General features: G+C 37.9%; 2 protein-coding genes and 1 long non-coding RNA gene across 6 annotated transcripts in view; all 3 read right to left on the reverse strand.

Moving 5' to 3' along the window:
- The window catches only part of LOC111923340 (uncharacterized), a 58,882-nt gene extending 49,156 nt beyond the window's left edge, over nt 1-9,726 (reverse strand). For all 3 annotated transcript variants that reach the window (XM_086885934.1, XM_086885935.1, XM_086885933.1), the window contains exons 1-2: nt 9,647-9,726; nt 8,608-8,697 (exon numbers count right to left, since the gene is read on the reverse strand). The gene's annotated coding sequence lies outside the window, so the exon portion shown is untranslated. The remainder of the gene's footprint in view (nt 1-8,607; nt 8,698-9,646) is intronic.
- The window catches only part of ATXN10 (ataxin 10), a 96,811-nt gene that overhangs the window by 5,750 nt on the left and 66,199 nt on the right, over nt 1-24,862 (reverse strand). For both annotated transcript variants that reach the window (XM_086885932.1, XM_023919078.2), the window contains one exon: nt 12,219-12,282. In XM_086885932.1, the coding sequence (XP_086742058.1) occupies nt 12,219-12,282 (64 nt within the window). The remainder of the gene's footprint in view (nt 1-12,218; nt 12,283-24,862) is intronic.
- LOC147653786 (uncharacterized) lies at nt 16,070-17,066 on the reverse strand. The gene is made up of 2 exons (XR_015285931.1): nt 16,951-17,066; nt 16,070-16,802 (listed from the first exon to the last, which is right to left on the reverse strand). It is a non-coding gene; the product is annotated as an uncharacterized LOC147653786 (long non-coding RNA).

Below are 24,862 nucleotides of genomic sequence, written 5' to 3' on the forward strand. Positions count from 1 at the left end.
GATCAGAGCAATTCCTTAAGATTAATCTATGTTTTCGTATGACTTCTACCAGTGATTAAGACATTACCAAAAAACTAATAACAGAAAATGCAATGAACTTTAATGTTTTATCTAATTTACTTATTTTCAAGAAGTTAATTTATATTTTAGAATTAATGCTTTATACTCTCTTTATACTTAGCATTGAATTACCAGCACCAGAAAACAGCTGGGGTATTTTCATCCCAGGATGAAAATCAGGAATTCATCCTATACAAACTTAAAATATTTTTCCTAGACAGTAGGGGGGAAAAAAAGTCTAGAATATTTCAGTTGCCTGTATTTTCATTTATTCCACAGCTGTTCTTATCACCTATGGTTGCAGTCACCACATTCTGGGTTTAAAAGCTAGAAATGGGCAGTACTGTACAAGCTGGGACTGTCCCTTCCTCCTGCCTCTGATTGCCTTTGCTCTTGCAGAGTTGACATAGCACAACCCATCTAGTCTAGAAGCCTCCAAAATACAGAGGCACCACTGGACGCTGGCAGAGGTATTTATTCCTGATCACACTTTTTGGGGATAAGATTTGTACCACTGGGGAAGTGAAAGCAGATGTAGCAGATGGCTACAGGCAGCCCTCACCTGGTCCAAGGGATCGGGCAGAGGGTTGGACCATCCAGTACCAAACAAGGTTCCATCTCCACCACAGCGTGGCAGCAAAGCTTCACTGGACAGCGTGTGTGGCATGAGGAGCTTGCAGCCAGCCCTTCCACTCCTCACCTGCAGCCCTCCCCAAAGGAAGCTGCTTCCACAAAATATTCCACTAAAGACAGAAAGCCTATCCCCAAAAACCTGAACTGAGGTTTGCAGCTCAAATTCCACCCTGCAGAACATGACTTTGACAGAGAATTTAAACTACACCACCTCAGAACAGATAAATGGGCAAAACCATTTGGTTTAAAGGCACCGAAACAGCTTCAATACTAGGGCAATATTCTCTGTAATTCACAGATAGCAAGAAACATCCACAGCACAAAATAATTGTACATTAAATACTTTTTCCAATTCTGAAGCCCTCACTATCCTCTCATGCCAGCAGTGTTCCTCTTGCAAACAAACACCATCCTTCTGGCTACTTGCATTTTTCACACTCTCTGAGCAATTTACCCATGATCTGCAATGATGAATCGATTTCTAAAGTGTGCCTTGTGCGACACAGGCTTCTTTAAAATGGGACTTACACCTTTTGTATAACCAGCACACAGGCATGTTAAATCTCATGTAAGACTTTCAGTGACAATTCATCCATTTTAAGTATCTGTAGACAACAAATACACTCTGAAGACCAGAATGGACCTCTTTTGCCCAACACTTCTGTATTAACAGAGATGAACAAAGGTCAGCTCCTCTTGAAATCAAGCCTGTCAATTCTATTTCATGGGCAAGATGCTTTAATTCCTTTTCTCTGAAAAACTTGCAGTGTTGAACTGGAAGATTTCACTGTGTCCCTAAATAAACTGTCCTAGTGGATAAATATCTCACTCATTACAGCCCGTGATTTATTTCTGGCTTAGATTTGTTTAGAATTATTTCCAAAACGGCTTTTCAGCATAGACAAAAAAAAAAAATCAATCCCAGATCATAACCAGCATTTGGTAAAGTACTTTTTGCATGAACTAAAGAAAGAAACCAAGGGAGATACTCCAAGTTTTGCATAATTTTTGCGTCTCTTCCCTCAATTTATGTTTTTCAGCATTCTTTTTGAAGGACAGGCACCAGAACTAAGTAATAAAATCTGCTAAAATCTGCTATCTGGCTGATTAGAGGTACAGCACAGTTTCCTGGCCCTTTTGGCTGTGAGTAGTTCAGAAAGAGAAGAACGACAGCTCACAATATCCAGTTGCTGTATATCTAACACACAATTATGAATATACATATGTATATGTATTATCTACTGTCCTCCCAGAAGTAGAGTCCAAGCTCTCCAGCCTTTCACATTTTCACTACTGTCCAATACTGAGAGCCAGGGCAGATCATGAGGCTCATTTGAGTTCCAAGGCTCCCCCATTTTTAACTATATCCTCATGTCAGCGATAACCAGCTAAATGGCACCCTATGTTCACTAAATGGGGTTTACTGCTTCAGGAATTTGAAATCTACTGGCATATCTCTTACCTAGAGTCATATGGGAATTTTTCTCCCTAGATCACTGGTATTTCTGGGTTAACAGTTCTGAGCAGTATTATGCACCCAGATTGCTATTAGCCTTTAATGCCTGCCAACTAAGCATTTAATCTATATTCTATGTGCAGCCTTTCATGTTCTGTGGGACTTAAAACCCAATGCCAGAACATCTTAGCATACTATGAACTTAAAAAATTTGGGTCTAGCACTTCAGAGCTACAAAAGCCATTGGATAGGCTTAGCTCTGTCAGGCTATTTTTATTATTATGTCTCTTACGCCAAAACTTACAGAAACTTTCAGAAAAAATCAAGCCATAACCTCCAGCTTGTTTTCCTTTTCCCTATACTCAGACTTGTAATACTAGCTTAAAACCAAGAATATGACACATTCATTTTTTGCTGCTTAGGCTGCCAATTTTTTTTTTAAATTATGACTTACATTTTTAATAGAAACCCATAATTTATGAGCAACTACAAATCATCTGGTTTAAAAACAGAAAGAATCACACTCTTGATTGATCTCAAGCTAGTACTTCACAGTTAGAGAAAATTCAGTTGTTTCAGTCCCTTCTTTTACAATAATTCCATTTTAAGAGTTCATAACTAAATTTATTAACTATCTGTAAGAGGTAGTTAGTAGGCTGGTATGTCAAAAAGCTTCAACTGCTGTTACCTTACTGTTAAATATGCCTTACCTTCTCTTCCCAAGTACAGAAAAAAAAATGGAACATTCCATTAAGTTGAAATTCATGTATCAAATTACTATTAAAACCTACCACAAACAATGCTTCACAAGCAATGAAGCACAGGGGGATGGTAACTGTGTTCACAAACTGATCATCAGGCAGGCTGTAGTCCTTTTAGATTTCCTGGGACAAGGAAAGAAAAAGGCTCCACCTTTATACAGAAATATAGTTGTGTATTTATATGTATACATATAGAAATAAACACCTTTTCTAAAATGCTTTAAAATGACAATTACAGGGGTCAAATGAAACTTTCAGAAATTTGGCACTACACTTAAAAACCCAATCTAATTCATGCCTGAGATGTGGTCAAGCTAATTCTAATTCACCACTTTAAGACAGATGATGGGTTGAGCTGACACAATTTGGACTGAAGCTCTTTCTCTGTTTAGAAATGTTAGAGATTTGTCCAATTATATAGATCCAACAAAGATCTTATGCCACCTTATCTTTCAGCACAGTACATGCACATTTTATCGATTCAGGGTCTCTGAATAACTTATGTGGCATACCCTCCCCCCTGCTGCTTATGGTCATTTCAAATGTCACTTTATGACAAATAATCAAAACAATGAAGATAAATTAAACTCCAGCTCCATGGTCACAGACACCAAATGATGCCCAGTGTGCACCCAAAAATAACAACCATTAAATAAATGGGTATTTTGAGAGATGCAACTAAATTATAACCAACTATTTGTTTAGCAAAATAGCCATTAGCCGCAATTCTGTCCACAATTTCAGGCAGCGTCTGCAGCTCCTTGAGGAAATCTCCACACTCCAAGAAAAAGGAACAAATCTACAAGGCGAGTGGAAAGGACTGCAAATATATCCCAAGTGAGGGGAAAAAAGGTTAGGTTTTAGAAAACGTTTGCAAATCGAAAGAACAAAGTTTAACCAAAGACCTGAGGAAGTGATTGCAAACAATTTAAGACTCAGGAAGGAGCTACACAGGAGAACACATTGGCCAGCTGAAGATAAAACTGTTTTAATTACAATGATCAAAAATGGGCAACAGATAAATGTCAGAATAAAGTTATTATTCAAAGCACTGGCCAGATGAAATCCAAATATTCTTTGGAGGCAGGCACAAGAAAAAAATGTCAAGAAGACAGACTGAAATATGATAAGGTGCTTGTAGAAGGCCTTCCATTCTCAACAATATTTCTGAACCACTCCTAGCTTTACTTAAAAAAACCCAAAATTTTTTGCTCTCAAATTTCTAGTGCTCCATCTCAGCCCAGAGGGGAATTTTTCAAAAGTAAGTCTACAGAAAAATCAAGGAAGCAAGTCTGAGCTATAAAAGCAGTGAAATAGTATATATTTGCTTTTTTTTTTTTTTTTTTTTGGAGGGGGGTTTGCCCCTTGATAACTAAAGATCTGCTTTCTTTAAAGAACTCAAGCCTGTCATAGATTTAAATCCACCAAGAGGATTAGAGAAGAGGAAAAATATGACAAGATTTAGTTTAGAAATAGTTATTAACTTTAATTCCTCACTTTTACATGCATGAGTTGGTGCCTACAGAGATTATTCCTCACTAGGGATTAGATATATTAGAATGTAACATTTGTAAAAGCTTTCTTGCATTCTGTATAGCTCTGTTAGATTTCTCCCAGCTTTAAGAGAGACCTTGTACATCACATGTTTCTTTAGTGGTGATAGCTGGGTAGAAATGTGATACTGAAGAATAGATTCATAGTCACATCTCTGCAAATCTGTGTTAGTATTTTATGTATTTTTAAACTCTTAAGGAAATTACTAACAACACCCCCCCAAACTCTGAAGTTCAATATTTTTAAACTACTTGTATTTTCATTATTTTAATCATCCTGCAGGTGCGCTAAAAAATTAATTTTAGGAATTACGCAATCAGCAACCTGAAATATAACATTAGAAACTGTAACTTTGTTAAATGATAAAACAAAAAGTGTGTGTGATCTGTGGTGATTTCTGGATGACAAAAAAGGTTAAGTGCTTTAATTTCTCAAAGTATCTATTTCTGCAATGCACACTACACTCTTTCTGTGGTCTCAAGTATTTTTCATATGAGGAGAATGTTGCATTTGACAGGAGAAAAGTTTTCCTGAAGAACAATGTGGAAGACAGAATTGATGAAAGATGTAGAATATCTCACAAGAAAACTTTGTATTTTTGTTTCATTCTTAAATAAACATTTTCTGGCAATAAATACTTGAGAACTGCAGTCTTTGTGTCAGAATTTAGATCTACCGAATATGCTTAATGTGGTACGTTTTTCCCTTGGTTCTCCACTTTTTACTGAGCTTTGCCCCAAAGAGTTTGCAGAAAAGATAAACAATGAATTAAGACATGGGTGTTATCCCAACTCTTCAAATGTGCAGCCATCATTCATTTAAGTGAGATTTAAAACAAGATTAGGATACAGGAGTGCCTCCTGTGCCCTTTCCAACAGGGAGCAGCACTCAACTCCTCCCCCTTTGGAGCTTTATAATAATCCCATTCAGGACACTTTAGGCAATATACTGAAAAATCTACTTGGAGTGGAATCAAGATCTCTTTGGTCAATTAATGCTGATGTAAGAAAAGACTGGATAATTTGGCAATGCTTCTTTCAAGAGTATAAAAAAATACCCTTGATAGATAGTGACACCAATAGGCACTGGTAGGCTGGTGATTTTTCCAACTACAACCAAAAGTGGTGTTTGGAAATAACTGTTTGGCTGAAGCCTCTTGGGAATCTCTTCAGATAGTAGCCCTGATACAACATTGAGGGGCTCCATTCTAAACCCACACAGGCCCCTGGTCCCCCTTAACCACTAACAAAATACAGCAACAAAGAGTTCACAGCAATTTGCAGAAAAGGGCAGAATTTCGTCTACAGAAAAAGGTGAAAGAAATGAGCCCCTCTCAGACTGTTCTTGCTCAATGAATAACCATGTTTGTACCTGTTCCAGCTTCTCACCTGACCAGCTCTTTTCTATACCTTACAGTTACATTCAGAGCTCAGGTTTGTGCATATGTCACAAAGCAGGAATCCTCCACTCTCTCCACTCTCTCTAAAAGCAATTCTCAGCACATAGGAATTGAATTAGTCTGAACTGGAGCATGGCAATACAGTGACTTCTCAGTTTGCTAGTTCCATCTATGGTGGAATCATAAGATAGAATCACAAACTGGTTTGGGTTGGAAAGGACCTTAATGCTCATTGATTTCCAAACTAGTTCCAACTCTAGTTCCAAACTCATCTAATTCCATGGGCAGGGACACTTTCCACTATCCCAGGTTGCTCCTAGCCTCATATAACCTGGCCTTGAACACTTTCAGGGATGGGGCAGCCACAGCTTCTCTGGGCAACCTGTGCCAGTGAGAACAGGTAGAGTTGGCTTCACTCAGCTATTATTTTATTTTGCCTTTGGCTCTATCAATGAAGGGTTTGGACCAACTGATTTATCTTCTTAACCTGTGCTGACAAGTCCCATTCTTCTACTGCTGACCTCAACCACTGCTTGTTAAAGTCACAGTGACATATTCAGTACTGGTTGATAGAAAACAAGATGTTTGCAGTGCTCTGTGTCATCCCTGGATGACACAGAGCAACCAACAATAATGCAAAATTGAGGCCCTCTACCAAAGAACACACTCCCCCTTAGCCTAGGTGGACTTCAAACTTAATTGTGTAGCAAGGCAAGTGTCACTGTGAGGAGGAAAAGGGTAATTCCATAGAATCACAGCATGGCCTTGGTTGGGAGGGCCAAGTTCTGTCCAAGTGGGTAGAACCTGACTGGACATGAGAAGACCATTACAGTTCTCATCAGTACTGTGGATCCTTTACAGTTATCATATAATAATGTGATTTTGTGTATGCTTATGAAAATACAGAATCAAATAGGTCACATTAAATTGCTTAATGCACTGTCAGTGCCCAAAATGAGCTTTCCAAAAAATGGCAACCGTTGCTGAAGTGACATTGTGCTGCATTTACTTGGCAACACACATGGGATAGCCACATGTGCATGAAACACTTAGCTCTGTGATGGCTCACTGTAAGAAGTCAACTCACTCTCCTGCTTTTGCTTTCTACTGGCTCCCATTCAGCGGTGAGGCTGTTTTACAGCACGTGGCCTGTTTAAGGTTGCACTCTCTAACTTAGATAAAAATGTCTGTCAGCTCCCCCAAAAGTCCTTGCTGGCATCTTGCAAAAACAAACTACCATTGTTGTAGACCATAGCAACTTGATTTCCTCCAGCTTTAGCCAGCTTCATGAACCACAATTATACTTGTTGCTGCCATGAAGTCAAAAGTATTTTCAATCTACCTCTCAGATGACTGAATATAATAGAAGCAGCTTTGGAAGGAGTATCTGAAAATTAACTTACTCTTTCTACATTTTCATCCATTAGTCAAACTAAGGGATCTGTGTATGGATATTCATATCAACCACAGCTTTTCCTTCCACAAATGCTAAAAACTCTTACTCCTAAAACACAGTTTACTAGGCATTTCCTCACATATATAACATATCTATGCATGTATACACATGTGTATATATATATATATGTGTGTATATATATATACACATATATATATATAAACATATATCATCACAGCAGGATATATTTTCTTCAAGTACAACTGATTTCTTGGCTAATACAAAGCTGTGATGACAGTTTATATAAAATACTTACATAAGGTCATTCTGATTAAATCCAGACATTCACAAAATCAATTTATTGAGACACCTTCTATAAGAATCTCAAAAGAGTAATACTGGCAAGCAGGCTGAAAACCCAAGAATATTCTGTCTTCAAAACTGCAGTTCACTTCTGACTTTCAAGTTTTACCACTAACTAACAGCTATTATATTGCAGAACTCTGGATAATATTTTTTTTCTCAAATAGTAATAAATATTTCTATGGACAGCCACTGAAAAGCAAAAAAAGGCACATCTGTGTGAGTTACTCATAAGCAAAAATGTTAGGAAGCAGTGAAAAACCGAATCGCTTAGTTAAGGTAAACTAAAAAGTCTTCAATGATAAACAGGTCAGTTTATTTAAAGCCTCTCATAAGCACCTTTTTTGGAGTGATTAGGGTCAAAAGTATTTTGATCAGAATGGGCTGACCTCCCTCCTCATGTTTACCTTAAGGAAATGGAACCTGTGAAAGGGCAGAAATGAAGCTGGAAGGAGCAGGAAGGGCTTAGGATGAGGTAAAAGGCAAGAACAAAAGGAAGGGCTCTTCTCTAAAGACAGAGCCAGTCAGAGATGAGGAAGACGATGACAAAATAAAAGATATTTGAATTTAGAACACCTTTTCAACACAAGTAACCTGAAAAGCAGGATTTGGAGTAAATTTTTTCACTGGTATTACCCAGATAGGCATCTCCAACCCACTCTGCTGTCCTTTAGCAGGTTGAATTTATTTGTTTTTAAGTACAGGTTAAAAAAGTAAAGCACAATGTTCCAACTTTTCAGAAGCAGAACAAGAAACCAAATTTTCAAAACTAAAAGATTAGCTCATACAGGAATCTCTCCTTAATCCAAAGACAAATAACTTTGCTTGCATTTTGAAACACCCTGTTTTCTTTTGAGACAGGACAGTTATGATTAGAACACAGCCAATCCATGAAAAATTTACCAGCTATAGAAAAAGTGGTATTAAACCTTCTTTGAAATTTAACTCTTAATGGACTACAACTCCCCAGTCTCACTCTGCTTACCTTTTGCCCTGTCCTGAAATCCTAAGAGCCACAGAAAATCTGGCATCCTTCAGCATCTCTCTGTTGAATTTACATGGAAAGCTACAGCAGCTGGAAAATTAAAATTCAATTAATTACAGTACAGAGGTACAGTAAATTTGTTTTTTAACTGTCCATAATAATCTTCATGTCTGTAACTACGAGAGTGGTGGTTTGCTTGTTTTTACTCATGAAGTATACTGAAGGAAAAAACCCATTTGCTAGTATAAATGTAGAAGTTACAAGTCTGAGATAAAATTAGACAAGATAAGAGTTCTTCATAACTGAGGACTGAAAGATGAATTTAAACAATTAATTAAAGCAATGCAAACATGTCAGTTGAACTTTGTAAGCTACAAACTCCCTGGTATTCCTATGCACATTACAGAACTATTCAGGATTTCAAAGGATGCAATTTTAAGGTAATGACAGGTTTACAAAGGAATTTAATTTAGGATAAGAGAAGATCCATTTCCTCTCTCAGGATACTTCCATATGCTACAAATAAAAAGATTTATCAAAGATTTTTTCCTCTCAAAGGTAATAAAGAGCTTCTTCAACATCTAACGTGGCAGTCCAGCTTCTTCTGATAAATTGCACACTTTAGGGAAATTATTTTTTTTCCATTCAGAAAAATATCCTATCACTTTTACTACAAAAGTTACATTTTTTGATGAGAAATCTTGTATGTGTAATTTGGAGGCGGAACTTTTCTAGTAAAATGGAGAAAACACAACGATGTCTTAACTGCAGAGCTTGGGTGACTCCAAAACAGCTTGAACAAAAAATGTGCATTGATCAAGTCTTACTAAGACATCTAAGAAACTATTATATGAAAGGATTCTGAGTGAAACTTTTTCCAGTCAGATTTATCCAAGGAGAAATCCAAGTAACACAGTCTGAAACCATAAAAACAGGCACTAGGAATAAAAATGTAAAATGAACTTTCTGGACATGATTTTCTGAAGGAGCCATGTTTGAAGAGCTATGCTGAGCTTTTTCTTGCAGCTTTCCACCCTACCTTGGAAAACTGCAGATGAGCCTCTGTGGTCCCTTCCAGCCTCACCCATTCAGTGATTCTGGGATTTGTGCCAGGCAGGACTGGAGCACACAGAGAAGGCAAAGAAACAGTCAAATCTCTCCAAAGAAACATTATGCAATGGATTCAGGCCCCTACATGCCACTAAGGACATGGTCTGTGGAGTCCAGAAGTAGCAGAACATGCTGCAGAGCAGATGAAAGTAGCGACAGATCTAAACTGCAAACCTCTTCTCTGCTTCCCTCTGTATGACTGTTGCGGTGGATTACTGTTCATTATATCTGATTCAATTACATTCTTTATTGTTAAGTTGTACCCCCTCCCCGTCCACCATTAAGTTGTCAATCCTCCCTTGTGCCAACCCCCTGCTTGGACCGCCCCATTTGGAATTCCCCTATTCCTCCAAGCCCCATTGGCCCATGTGCCCCACTCTCCTCCCCTTTGGTTTCTGTGTTGTGTAACCCCACCTTGTGCTCCTCCCCTAAGTCTTCCCTATTGGGTTATTATTTGTACACTCCCCTTGCTCCTCCCCCACACATAAATTGTTGTACCCCTGTATCTTTTGTCTTTCCTCCCTGGAACCTTCAATAGAGTAAATCCCTTTTGGAAGCCACATGGAAGACCTCTCCCTCATCCTTGCTCCTGCCCTCGATGCTGTACAGCCTGTGCCGTAGAGCATCAGCCCTAAGCTGCCCTGCTTTCCAGGAGCAGCCCACTCGTGGCTCAGTGCTGGGAGCTGGCTGGGGAAAAAATCCAGCACCTCATCATATGACCTGCTGGGAAGGCAGCAGATGAAGAATGCTAGAGGCAGGAGAGAAGCAGGGGAGCATCAGCTTCATGTAGCACAAGAGGGCCTGGAATAGCAAGAGGTCAAAACAATAAACTGAACCATAGCCAGGACCTGCACTGTATAAAATGATGCAGCAAACTTTGTCACAGTAGGCAAGTCTTCCCTGTGCCCATGTGCTACTCACTTTTCCCTACCTCCCAATACTGTATGCTATGGATCACTGGTGAAAAATCACATTAGGAGGTGTTATGATGTTTTTAAAAACCAAGTAGACAAAGTTTTATCCTCTTATAAGAAGTTTATGGTATAGCCATAAAATAAGCCTGTATAAGAAGGTGCAAGAAATTCTAGTTTTCTCAAAACACAGTGAAAATTCTCATGTTTTTTTATTTTCCTTTCATTCAAGATCACAAATTAGAAGTCTACCCTTTGAGAATCTCAAACTTTATCTTCTTCTACTACATCTAAAATGAAGGATGAATTCTAGAAGTGGTTGCACAGCTGTGCTTCCCAGCAAAGAAGGGTCACTTAGGACAAAAGCTCCTTACTAGGTTTCCTCAGGGCTGCTTTTCCACTTAGGGAAAGGTAAATTTCCCTGCCCATCCCACCACATCCAACAGTGCCTGTTACCAGATCTGGACCATGGAAATACAATTCTGCCACTCAGTGCACTGACAAGAGTCACACTGTCATGTCTCAAACTACAGGAATACTGAAGATGTAAAACTTGTGGATATAAAGAATCAAACTGAGTAACTCAGAGGATACTTACCACCCCTTGCTCCTCCACCCAGCTTGTTAACATTGTGCTATCATCTACATTATTTCATCATTTTAGGATATATTTATAAGTAGATGATGTTCTGCAGGACACAGCTGAGAGAATATGAAACATTGCATATTCTTTTTGTTTGTTTGTTTCTTATACTTGTTTAAAAAAGTGTGCTTTTTATTATATAATCATTTGGAAACCTATTTCATGTGTTCAGTAAATTAAAGCTGACATGATTCTGTACAGGAAAGACATTGGATTTCCAGATACGATTGTCAGAAACTTACAAATAGCTAATGATTAGATGACCAAAAAAAATCACAGCTCAGTCACTGAACTTGTATTACTTGAAGAGATGGATAACACTGCTTAAAAACTGCTTATCTTCAATATAAGATTATTTATTTCTCTCTAATAGCAATCCATTTTTGAAAGTTTATGCTCTTAAATTCCAGGAAAAAAATCTCTAATATGAAGCACGATGCCATTTATATTAAAATCTCCCCAACACTTCAGTAATTTGCATCATTGATTTTTTCAACTATACACATTTTCGTAACAGCTTGCTAGCCCTGTCTCTGTGCTTAGAATAAACTCCCCAATCTGATTTAACAAGTGTAGAAAAATCAACGTGGTACTTATTTCAGTTTCCTAAACAGATTTCAGTTAAGCAAAAGCTCTAAATCTGATACAACAACCAGAGTCTGAATTCAGATTTCTGTCACAGCTCTTTGAATAGGCACTTGCAAACCAGTAATATTTATTATTTTAGGAAATAGAATATAACCACAGTTACCTTACTTAGAATCCAGTTCATGGAAGCCTATTTGTGCCCTTGCTCACTTCTGAACCATTTAAATATAAGCTAGAAGCTCATGAGGCCAATTACATTTAGATACCCTGTGAAAGCAATGCTGACATACATCCATGAAACCCCCACACCTTTCCTCATGAGTCATATTCAATAAACAGAATTACTTTGTAAAGGATACAAGGATTGTTGTCATCAATGCTGCAGTTGTCCAGAATCAAGGAAATGCCATCCAAGTCATACACCTAAATAAAAACAAAAGTTTAATTTAACAGATGTCTCAACAATACTAATGGTGTTTCATACAAGAAATATATAAAAACATAAAAGGATTGTTTCATCAGAAATATTAAACATACTAACATGAATTGCAGAGTAAACCTGATGTTTTCAGCATGAGTATCACAAAACAGTGACACAAGTGGGCACTAATTTCACATTCTCCCTTAATTTAGCAAATGTTTGACTGAGGTATTTTCTGCTTCTCACACTGAGCCAGATAAGCTATGCTCACTTACAGCTCCTGCTTGCTTTCAGAAGCAAGAACCATCAAAAACTGTGAAGCAAAAAATAGAAAAAAAAGAAGTTGAAAAATATACCTACACACACAAGTTTGCATGAGACCACCTCTTCTGTACATTTAGTAGCAATGTGTTACTTGTGCGTGCCCAGCACAAATTCTTTATATCAAGTAAGAGCCGTGGATGTTTCTCCTTTAAGAAACTGTTCCTTATGTTACTAGAAAATGAGCAAAGATGAGATCTGGGGTCTTTAGTTCCTTGTGCATACATACACATGGGAGTTCACAACTACATTTGTGTGTGAATGTATGAGATAACAACAGATAATCTTAATAGACTCATATACATACACTTTACCAAGTCTTGGGACAAGTTGATCTTAACAATAAACATGGAGCATTATCTTATGGAAAGTATGTTCCATATGAAATTTATGTAGACTCCTAAGGTGTACTGTAACATCACACATGCATATTTATACTACACACATCCCCTTCCAACCTCATCCATTCTGTGACAGCCAAGCTATACTCATCCAAATCTTAAATTCTTTAATTTCTTAAAATGTAATTTCAAACCAAGAACTGCCAGTTAAAGGAATTTATCATAATGCCAGTTTAGGCTGTGGCATGATGATGATGTTCTCTCTTCCGCCTTTTTTGCCCCAAACAGAATGCATTTTTATGTACCAAGGAAAACAATAAACACAAAGTTTTCACTTTGTGTGAAATCATCATCAGGATCATCAGCTTTCTGAAACACAAGTTTTGTGATGAGAGGCAAGTCAAGTAGATTTAGATGCGAAATCTCAAACAGTCTATGGATCAATAAAACTGAACTCAGAGATGAGCACATGCCTCTTACAAGTTCCTTTTCAGCCAATGTTATTATAGAGTCTCAAGCTACATGAGAAAGTAGCAGTGACAGACAGACAGGCAATGCTTACATGTGTACGAAGCAGAGCACTACTAGGTCTTAAAACCCACCTTGCACATCTGTCCTAACATGCCTAACTTTACCTACATGAAGTACAGTTAATAATACAAGTTTAAAAATATTCATTCTTTCCATGAAATGATTGTGTTTTCTCCAAAGGCCATGTACCATGTATAGTATCATACTCCATAGCTTGAACAAGCAATGACCTTTATGTAACACAGTACTTGGACATGATTGGGAAATGCTGGTTCTTTGATATTCAGGCTATAGCCAAACACTGATGTGCCTACAATGCTACCTCTTACTTCCCACTGTTGTTCCAATTGGGAGCGGCGATAAAGAACGACATAAACTCTCAAGGGAGTTTCAACAGGAGAATTCTCTGGTTTATTACTTCAGGCTTGTTTTATAGACTGGTACGTGGAAGGTACAGAAAAGAAACTCTTATTGGTTAACAAAGTGCTACATCACCATCATTGGTCAGGGGCACAACACCCCCCTGACTTTCTCCTGCAAGGAGAACAAGAGGACAGACAAACAGCACCTGCAAGGCTGTTTAGTGTCCCTGAGAATTGTTTTAATTCCTTCTCATATTTTTCCCAGGCTACTTTCTCAGGCAGCCTGAGGAGCTATGCGGCCTGTAATTTGTACAGGCACTGTGGTTCAGATTTAGCATCCATATCCCACCAGAGAAATGTTCAACAGTAGAAATTAATTAGGATCAAGTGCTGTCAACAGAAACAAACCATGCAATAATATGCTCTAGTCTGATTCAAACGAGATATCTGGTTAACAGAGTAATCATGTTGGGAAAGTACAATTTTAATCAGGATCCACCAACACTTCAAAAAGTTACTGCAAGAGCGTAAGATTGCTTCAAAGCTATGTGGGAACAGCAGCAGCAAATCACAGCCTTAGTGATACCTTCATGAAAAAACAAGTTGCTAACTACCAGTGCCTTGCACCTCCTCCCTTAGAGTTTCTTTAACATCATACAATTCAACTGTACATACAATTTTTATGACTTAGGCACAGCTTTTGTCACCACAATGCCAGCTTCAGAATGTCACCTGTGACTTACTACACAGGGAAATGGAGCAAGAAGAAAAGCCTTACAATGTACATTGTATACTCCAACTGACTCGAGATGAAGGGGCTAAATCCTGAGCAACCACTGTTAGAAAAGTTCCAGTCCATGCCAGCCATTCCTGAACTCCAGTGGTCCACTGAAAGCATTTTATGGCAACCCACAATTCGTGCTCTGTAATGTGAGCCAGGTCAGCAACTGCTCTGCACATAGCAGAGCAACCTCTGCAACAAGGGTGCCTCAGGCAGTCAGAGGGAAGAACCACTGTCCCACCAGTGTACCACTTGCATTGCTGAGAATCATTCAAATCCTGTCACTCTCATCTCCTTGTAACCTCCCAAACAAGCACATTTTGTAAACACTGAGAAATCGTCCTACATCTCAACCTCTAAACAGTCTAAAAATCCACTAGAACTACACTGCCCCAAAAAAAACTGTTTTGGGAACTTTTCCAACTAATTATTGGTCTCAGAGATTTTGCTTTGAAGAGAACTATCTGTGAAATGCTCAGTGTAGAGCAAGGAAGTGGAGCTTTTGCAGGGACCTTCTGCAGGGCCCAGGGTGGGGAAGGACACAATATTGCACAAAACCCAAATCTTACTTTAAATACGGTGTGGAAGTACCTTGTGAAGAGAACATTTGTGGCTGGTGTGAAACTGGCTGTAATCTGTCCAGATTTTGGAAGAAATTATAGACAGAAACTAAAGAATAGGACAGTTGTGGTGTCTGGTGAACAGAACTGGCTGGCCTGTGTTACAAAAGATCACTAAATTATTTACATTGCTGACAACATAGTTGGCCAGTAACAGGGAACTGCGCTGGACTGTAACAAAGCCACAAGGCTATTTTACTATCAAGAACAGTGTAGTTCAGAATAATACTATATTCTGACAAGTTTAGAATTTAAACAATCCAGCTCTGTGCTAATGATCTCTTAATGTTTCAGTCAAGTCAGTAATTAATATCTTGCCCTAATGGTATGATGTCAGTTTCTGAGATAGTGTTCTAAAATATCAGAAACCTAGAATATCCAGCATTCCAAGACAGGTATCCATCCCTGGCAGTTAAAAAGCCTACTTTCACAACACAGCTTTATATTTCTGTCATTTGTTTACTGCACTTGCTTCTGAAACATAATGAAGATGTGTATCATGCCAGTAAGAGATATTTAAATGTATTGCACTGAAGAGAAAATGCCTTTCCCAATGACAGTGGCTGCTAGATTTTTCTCTTTCTCTGTATCTGAAAATCAATAATCTATCTTAATTATTTAAACCAGGCTCTTAAAAGAAGCTTGTGTAAGTAAAGGTGCTATACGAATTTAAAACAAAGTTTATGGGAAGAAGTATCCCAAGGCTGTATTTGCTCACTGCTTCCATGGCCAAGTCTTTAATTCACATGATCTGGTACATGTCAGCCCCAAGAAAAAAGTTATGCTTTTTCTCTTGATAACCAGTGAAAAAAAGAAGGACAAAATTAGACATCTTTATGTTATCTTACAGAAGTCACATTTATTGACCAATATATAAACAAAGTCGGTAGCACAGTGAAGGATATGTGCTTAAACAGAATTGCTTCTGACAATCTCCCAGTACTTTCTCATGAAGTACACAGAAATAATTATCATTAACACAATCATTCACAGCAGAACCCAGGAAAAGTATATTTTTTATATATAAAATATATAAAGTATATTAATTGAGACTACTTATTGAATCTTTCCCTCTAGCAGCAACAGAACCAAGCTCAGGGGTAAGAATGCAAATTCTCTGAGCATGACAGTGCTTGTTGCTAAATCTGCCTACATCTACTAAAATGCAACTACAGTCTCCAGGTCCAGCAACTGTCCAGACAAAAATGGAAAAAAATAAAAAACAGTCCAGCAAAAAAAAAATCTCTTCAAAGAATCATTAACATTTTGCACATTAGAAACATCACCTAATCAACTATTATGCAGAAAAGAACATTCATGCCTTTACATAACAACAACTGAACATACACTACTCTTCCACCAGAATGTGATCAATTTTCAGCCTTCAATCAATGCAGAATGAAAAAGGTGTTTCTTTCAGTCACAGAAAAACTTCTATTTCGTAGTTGTGTTTCACCAAACTATAGGTGAGCAAAAAGAGAATGTTTTCTCAAACAGAAGTGGACTAGTAACAGTCTGAGTAATGCTGACACTTACTCTTCTTCTTACACATTATTTATAATCACACTGAAAAACAGAGAAATTTCTAGGTTAAAAAAGCGGTTTGGGTTGGGAAACATATTCGAGAAATGAGTCAAAAAACAGGAACAAGCAGGAACCATTTGTTAGAAAAACCTCTAGAGACAACATTCATTACAGATCACCAGTTTCCTACCAGACAAAAAGTCTGTCTTCAATCATGTTTAGCTCCACAGTACGAAATTTTTACTCCCATTATGGAACTTAAAAGATTTCTGGGAACAATCAAACTGGAAAACTTCACACTTTTATGAACTTGGCTCCTTCCCTTCACTATTTGTAATGTTCCCAGTTCTGTCACACAGCTGTAAGTACCCAAACCCACTCAAGTAGCAGCACCTGGTACCTAGGTAGGGCTGTGCTGGTCGGCTGCAAAATGCTAGCCCTGGTCTGCCGTGCATCAGGGCTTCAGCAACCACAACCTGACTTCCCCTCTCTGGAGCACTTCTTTGGGTTTCTCATCTACCCTATTTGCTGATTCTCACGTGTCTAAAAGTAGGAGCTTAACAGTAAATCTGATCCCCATATTTCTCTGACAAATTAGACTGGCTAATATAATTAAAACCTGGAGGAGGTGAAGTCAGAGAGAAAGGGAAGATTAACATAGCTGGTCTGGCATCATTAGGAATCCTAATGAATATATTAAGGTAGCAGAAGACACTTGATGACTGTATTTTGACTTCTCTTAATGTCCTAGATTACTGAAATTATTAAATTGTAACATACTTCCCAAGAGCAAATGCATCAACAGCATCCTAAGAATCTTGGGAGTAGAGCAGTAGATCCAGGGAAAAAATTCCACTCCCTGACACTCATGAGAAAACCTACCTATACCTTACAGAGAAGCTGAGGGATCTGGGGGTTTGAGCCTGGAGAGGAGGAGGCTTCAGGAGAACCTGCTGGCAGCCTTCTCACCCCCCTACAAACAGGTCACTGAGACAGAGCTGCTCTCCTGACTCAGGTTCAAAGTAGTTCAAACAGAGAACATGTGGATATAAAAGTGCAACTGAGAAGGTTCTGGCTGGATACAAGGAAAAAAAAAAATTACTATGAGGATATGGAGCAGCCACTGTGGACTCTCCATCTTGGATGACTTACAGACTTCTCTCAAGAATCTCTGAGTAACCTACTTTGAATTCAGCTTTAGGGAGGAGATCCCTTTCTGAATGGCTGTGTGAATCTAATGCATTTTCATCTCATTCAAGCAAAAATGAATAGGCTAAGACCACAGAAAGAAGCACAATTCTTTTCCTCACATTTAGCTGAAGATCAGATTCTTTCTACTCTAATATGACCTTTTCTTGGTTAGAAAGTTGGAAACAGTTGTCAGAAATTTACTAAAGGATGTAAAATTCAGAAGCAGTTCTAGAAAAAAATATGATTCTTAACCATTAGTGGAATAATTCTGCATATTCACTGGCTTCACATGACAGAGAAATCTTAAAATAATTTGTATTTTAGATGCCAGACCATTCATATGAATTTCTTCTTATAAGCTCATATAACTTTGAATTAATGCCTTGGGGCAAATAAAAAGGATTTCCCAACTGTATAAAAGGAAATAACTTCATGTTATCTAGAGTAAGAAGTAAGAATTTTGTACCACTCAATATACTGAAGAAATATCTGAAACTGGCTGTGAAGAAAATAAAAAAGGAATACAAGTGAGGCCTAAACCCCACAATTAATGAAAATTTTAAGATCATAAGAAACATGGTTAATCTACACCAGAAGCTTGTTGGCTAACACAGCAACCTTTAATTAGTTAAATAGTATGTTCTATTATCCACATCCACGAGGACAAGGAAAAGTGAGCCTAAAGAACAGACCATTGACATTGCACATCCATTAAATATTTTTAACAGTAATGGTCAATGAAGCATTGCAATACACGGACACACAACTCTCAGACTCCTGGAGCAGACTCCAGTATTTCAAGCCTCTGCAAATGACCTGACAAACCTTAACCATGAACACTCTACCTGGACCTGCTCTGGACAGGTGAATGGTTCCAACCTTCTCTATCTCTTCTGTCCCTCAGTCTGCACAACTTGAACAGAAAATGACACTAGAATATTAAACTGTGCCAAAGAAAAGGAACCCAGTGAAATATACACTGGGGATTTGTTGTCAGTGTTTGGTGACCATTAAAGATATTTTTAAGCTCTACACTTTCTGAATGTAGCACATTAGACTACATAATGTAATACATAATTATGTAGTGAGAGATATGTCCTTCAGACCCTAACACCAAAAAGGCTGACTAACAGAGTCAATTTTCCTCCAAGACCTCCTCAATAATTAGCTAATTAGTGATTAGACAACTGGGAAGAATCCAGCATTCAATGTGGGTAATGGAAGAGCTTAGTAAGAGTAGGAACACAGCAGCTGTTAGGTTGCCAAACAGGCTCCTCTGCATCTATGATGATACTGAAAAACATTACTTCATTTTTTTCATTTCTGAGTCTTGGTTTTGGGCGTTTTCATTTGTTTTCCTAAGCAGCAGAAGTGACGGGAGATATACACAGGATATTCTGCTTCCAAAGACAAAAGAATGCTTTAGGCCTTCAGTGCTACCGGATTCCAAGGCCTATGGCAGGCTACAGGCACTTTGGTTTAGAATACAGGCAGCTGTGGCTTGCCACCATCAAGTCTATTATAGGAGTTCACCACATTCTGCACATCTACTGAAATACTTGTGGACAGAGGCTCCCTTCTGCAGCACATCACAGGAGCCTTGCTAAGCTGGTCTGAGAGCCCCCTGCACCAGCATCAGTGACTTTGCTCACATCCAAGGCAATGTCCCCAGAACATTTCTCTACCTCTATGCTACCTAGGTAGGTAAAATTTAACATTTTAATGTCTGAAACTCAGAAATCATGGCAACAAAACCTGTTGCTCCTGCTACATTCATTTCAAAGATATTCACTCTCTTTCAGCATTATTTCCCAGAGAGACATGAGGTTTATTTCAATTCTCCCATAAGCAGAAATCCTCTTTCTTGGAGGTAAAAAAAAAAAAAATTTAAAAAAATAAATCTTTGAATCTAAATGTGGGGTACCTTTGTGATGTCTCAAACTTCTCCTCAGAGAACTAGCTTAGAAAAATAGGGGTTTGGCCTTATGGAAGAAGAAAGGAAGATGAAGATTCCAAGCCTGAGGTAAAAGAAGCAGATGAAGACCGTCCAGTTATGAGGAGAGGGTAAGCTGCTGAATAATTTTTTCAACTAGTCTTTCCAGGAGCAAAACACAGGAGTTTCCAGCCACTGAGATGATATTATAAACACTTGAGAATTCAGAATAGGTTCTCACAAGAGACAGTAACACAACTGGAACATTTGCTTTTTAAACAATGCAGCTTTCCTCATTCTCTTACATACAGTTCCTGAACCAGAAGGCACAACAAATAGCTGCTAACATGACAAGCAGGCTGTTGGCTCTGGTATGGTTTAGATCTGAGACTTGATGTGGATAAAGCAAGGTCCAACACAGCCTCATTTTGCTTGAAACACATAATAGTTGCAAGTGCAGCCTTTGCCTATCCTGACAGCAGCAGTAGAAGAGAACAATGGTGCTAAACATCATCCAGTATTCAACACTGCCCATCAAATCAGTTGAATTTGTACAAATTTACATCAACACTACAGTGGACATTTAGGTATTTCTGGTCATACACCTTCCTATTCTCTGTCCATGAAACTCATTAATCAGAGGATCTTAGTTTGCTGATTTCCTATCAGTGCTATAAAAGTGATTTTTAATTCTCTTATCTTCTTTCATCAGAACAAAAATAAACTTAAAGGAAATTAAGTGTAAGAATTAGTTATGTGACTTGAGACAATTTCTACAAAGCTGTCAAAATTTCAGTAATTTATTTAGTTCTAAAGCAAAGTGAAAACTAAAGACTTTACACTTCAAGGTTCTGAAAAAATACAGGGATAAAGGTTGTACAACAAATCACATTATTCCTTTCAGCCTTTTTAATCACAATTGTAACAGGAAGTTCCAAGTCATTCTGGCAAGCTGCCACTGTTTTGGTGGCTATAGTATTTTTGTCTTCCATCTCAAGCTTTAGAAAACATTTTACGAGTATCTCAATTAAAATGAGAGACTTTGTTTTGTGGGTTGTGTGTACAGGCTTGCTATTTTTTTTGGGTTATTTTTGTTGTTTTTTTGTTTGATTGTTTAAAGTTCTATTCTCTCCAGTTTCACATTTTGTATTACATCAGAATAACTTTTCTTCTGGAACAGAATTCCAGACTATCCATAAAATACTCTGATTTTTTAAATCACTGACTGACAGAAAAATAGATAACCACTGAACCCTCCTGTTGAAGATTTCCTCATTAGCGTTCTACACTAGTGATCACACATTCTTCCAGACAAAAATGGGCACCACAGCCTTGTGATAGTGCTCTATTACTCAGGCCAGCTTTGGTACTTAATTCATTTCTCCCCAAAAGCTGGCAAACCTGCCTTGCTGCTTCCCTCTCACAACATTTCAACTGCTCCCTGACACACAGTCCAGGTGAAATCCTTGAAAACTGCCAGCTGCAAGGAGAAAAACAATCCAAAATCATACCCTGTTTTGATGAATGCACCACTCTCACAGAGACTGTGTATGCCATCACTCTCACACATCACAACTATATTCTGAAATTGCTTCCACTCCCAACATCCAGGATTACAACTCAAAAATTTCTGAATTCAGCAAGCAAAAGTAAATGCCAATCGGACCTTCCATGCTCTAAAGATGACTTTCACTGCATCCAGCATTACTGAACATTCTCACTTAGTTTCACTTTGAAACAAGGATTTTTTAAAAAAAATTAAAAATCAAAGTCAAACATATAATTCCATTTGCAGCAAATGCTCAAATGATGAAAATAATGCATGTGAAAAGATGTGGGATGATTTGAAAAGATGCAATGATTTATGCCAGTGATTTTTATGTTTCATGGTTAAATTCTGCAGCTAAATTCAGCACACTGAATCACATCACTTCAGAGTGCACTGACAGACTCAAGTCAAAAGCAAAGTGGTGGCAGTTTCCCGTAATTCTTCAGTTTCCTATTGTAATTGTGAAGTGACTTAAGTACTGCTAAACTTTTTTAAGGAGCTGTAAAGAATAAGTTACTGAGTATGTCACCCCAAACTTCAAAGCCAAGGCAGGGGGGTGAGAAAAGAAGAAAAGGAGAATGTTGGTAGGTTAGAAGATTGAAAATCTCACAGAGACATTTACTGAAGGCATTCACGATTCCACATTCCCTTGTATGCACAGCTTCCAGGATTTTACTGATGGGTCAAAGAACAAACCATTAATTTTCTAGTACATGTGTTAAGGACGTGCACTCTGTTACATGTTAAGTACAAAACTATCCTTGATGACAATTAAATTTTTCACTAGGTTAAAGCATAGTAAAACAAAATGTCTCTGGAAAGGACTGTAAAATGCCTTTTTAGAATGCTGCAGAAACAGTAAATGGGAGACTGTGGGACCCAGCTGGCTACTACAGTGAGCAGACTGTTTAATGGTGTTTGCTGCTTGTGTTTTAAATCAGAGCAGTCAGGGAAGCACTCAGAATCCTGAGCCAGCCATACAACCCCATCACTGAACACTGTAGTAAATAACATGTCTGTGACTGACAGTTACAGTAAATAACTGAGCAATGCCAGCCTCACACTCTATTTCATATGAAATGTGATGTTTTCCAAGAAACATGGAAATAATGGTCTTTTGAAAGGAAAAAAAACAACAAACCAAAACAAAACAAGAACAACAAAAATAGCCCCACCACCTCAAATCTCACAATTACAAAAACTGTTTTCTGTCAGGACTAATATATGTTGTTGCACTTTACTGGAGAGCCTATTGGGGATGCTTTCAAAGAAGGCCTAATGCAAGTTCAGATCTGTTCTTGGGCTGGAAGAAGCTTTAGACATACACTATTTTGCTGAGACCTAATCATGTCTTTTACCCCAGTATTTTATGATACCTTCAAGTCATGAAGTACTCTTCATCCAAAATAGAACTGATGGCATGTTCTCTCAAATTCAAAAGCAAAGCAACTACACTTTCTTTTTTTAAGTAATTTATTAGCTATGTTTTTATTTCATAACAAAACATCAATCCTATATAAGTATGTCCTGTAAAGCCCTTTCAGTTCTTCCTCCATGTCATATTATAAGCAAATTCAACACAATTTTTATTTGTTCAATGCATGAATAAATCCCAACAACTTAACTGGGACATTCAAGGAATGGTAAGAGAAGGTTGAAGTATTCAGTTTAACTCCCTTATGAGGAACAGGTACTCTTTTAAATACGATCCAACAGGAAGATCCTTTCATTCCTTCCTCTCAAACTGTGCACACTCAGCTATCAGTTCCTGCCCACATCACCTGGAAGAGTGACTCCAGCCTACCAAGATAACTTCACAGGCAGCAATAACAGACCTACTGAGGGTGCTGGAATTACTTATGCCTCTTTTTGGTATTGTGCTTTTATAGAAAGCATCTACTCCAAAGTAAAACAAATGGTAAACACTGTCAAAGACAAGAAATTACTGTGAATTAAGTGATTATAAAATTAACAGAGTAAATTTTTAGATCAGTTTTAATTGTTTACAAGCCAGATCCAGAAGTTGAACTTGATGACCCTTGTGGCTCCCTTCCAACTCAGGATTATTCTATGATACAGGTGGAATTTATTTCTGCATAACTGAAATGTCACAAACTACTTCAGTAACAATTTTACTGAGACAATGGTCACACATTTTATGAATAAAACCCCATCACAATTAAGACCTTTGTCTGAAGAAGATACTCTCTTGAATCAGTGTATCCCAGACAGACTAAATAGTTTCTCATGTACTAAAACAAAACAAAGAAAACAGAAGACTTTCAGTGATGTATTTAAAAGATTTGGTAGTATTAAAACAAGTAATAATGGTACCCTAGAGAAAAAAGTGATTAGTTCCACAAATGTAATTTTCCACGTTTGATTTATTCTTTTAAAATAAATTTTTACTTGATTTCTTATCAGCTGGGTGTTCTATAGTCTCTTTCTTTAATGAGAAGTAGAGATATACTAACAAAGGTGTTCTGGATTGCCAGCCTGTTAACAGAGTGGCTAGCAGGACTGAATGCAAATATAAAATCTGGAAAATATCACTGTATATGAGCATGACAAAGAAGTCTCTGTTTTTTAAAGAGAAAAACATTAAGCTAAGGTTTGTAAACTGGTATAGTTGAATTCGAATGTTATTCTTTAACAAGACCAGGTTGGAAAGGGCTTGGAGAACCTTGGTGTAATGGGAGGTGTTCCAGCCCATGGCACGGGGTGGGATGAGAGAAGTTTTAAGGTCCCTTCCAACCCAAACCATTCTGGGATTCTATGACCCTGATCAGCTTAATGAAAGAAGTGGGGGAAATCCCTCTGCATGCATATTATTGAAACATTTCATGTTTCTCACGCTGCAGAGCAGACAGGAGTTTACTTTGGTTTGAGCTCTTTTTCACACCATTTATACATTCAGAATTAATACCTCAGTTTCAGGATTTTGTCAGTAAGAATGTTTCATTTTTAACTGCAAAAGAAATCTCAATGATGATCTTATGATGGCTCATAACTTTTGACATTTGCAACCCCTTTTGCTGACGTAAATGCAGTTAAAAGTAACTGACAGAGAGTTTTTACACTGATAATTTTTACAAAGTGGGATTCTGGTAACATAAAGTTTTTGTAATGTTTCCATTATACTTTTGGAAAGTCCCAAACTGCCAAACCACAAAAGAACTCAGAAAACAAGCTGAATGATGTTCTAGGTTACAGTAGTGTAACAGTTTATTATTTGCCCCCTTTCAGCAGTTATCTACAACCATAGCAATAAATAAAAGCAGAATAAATCCTTGCATCTTACACTGCACACCCATGACTACTGAGGACATCAGTTATCAAATTACATGGTCCACTTGCACCATAACATAGCTCAGATCCACAGAATCACTAATGTTGAAAAAGACCTCAAAGATCACCAAATCCAACCTG

The sequence above is a fragment of the Cyanistes caeruleus genome, chromosome 4, assembly GCF_971803275.1.
Source record: "Cyanistes caeruleus chromosome 4, bCyaCae1.hap1.1, whole genome shotgun sequence".
In the NCBI taxonomy this organism is placed as follows: Eukaryota; Metazoa; Chordata; class Aves; order Passeriformes; family Paridae; genus Cyanistes; species Cyanistes caeruleus.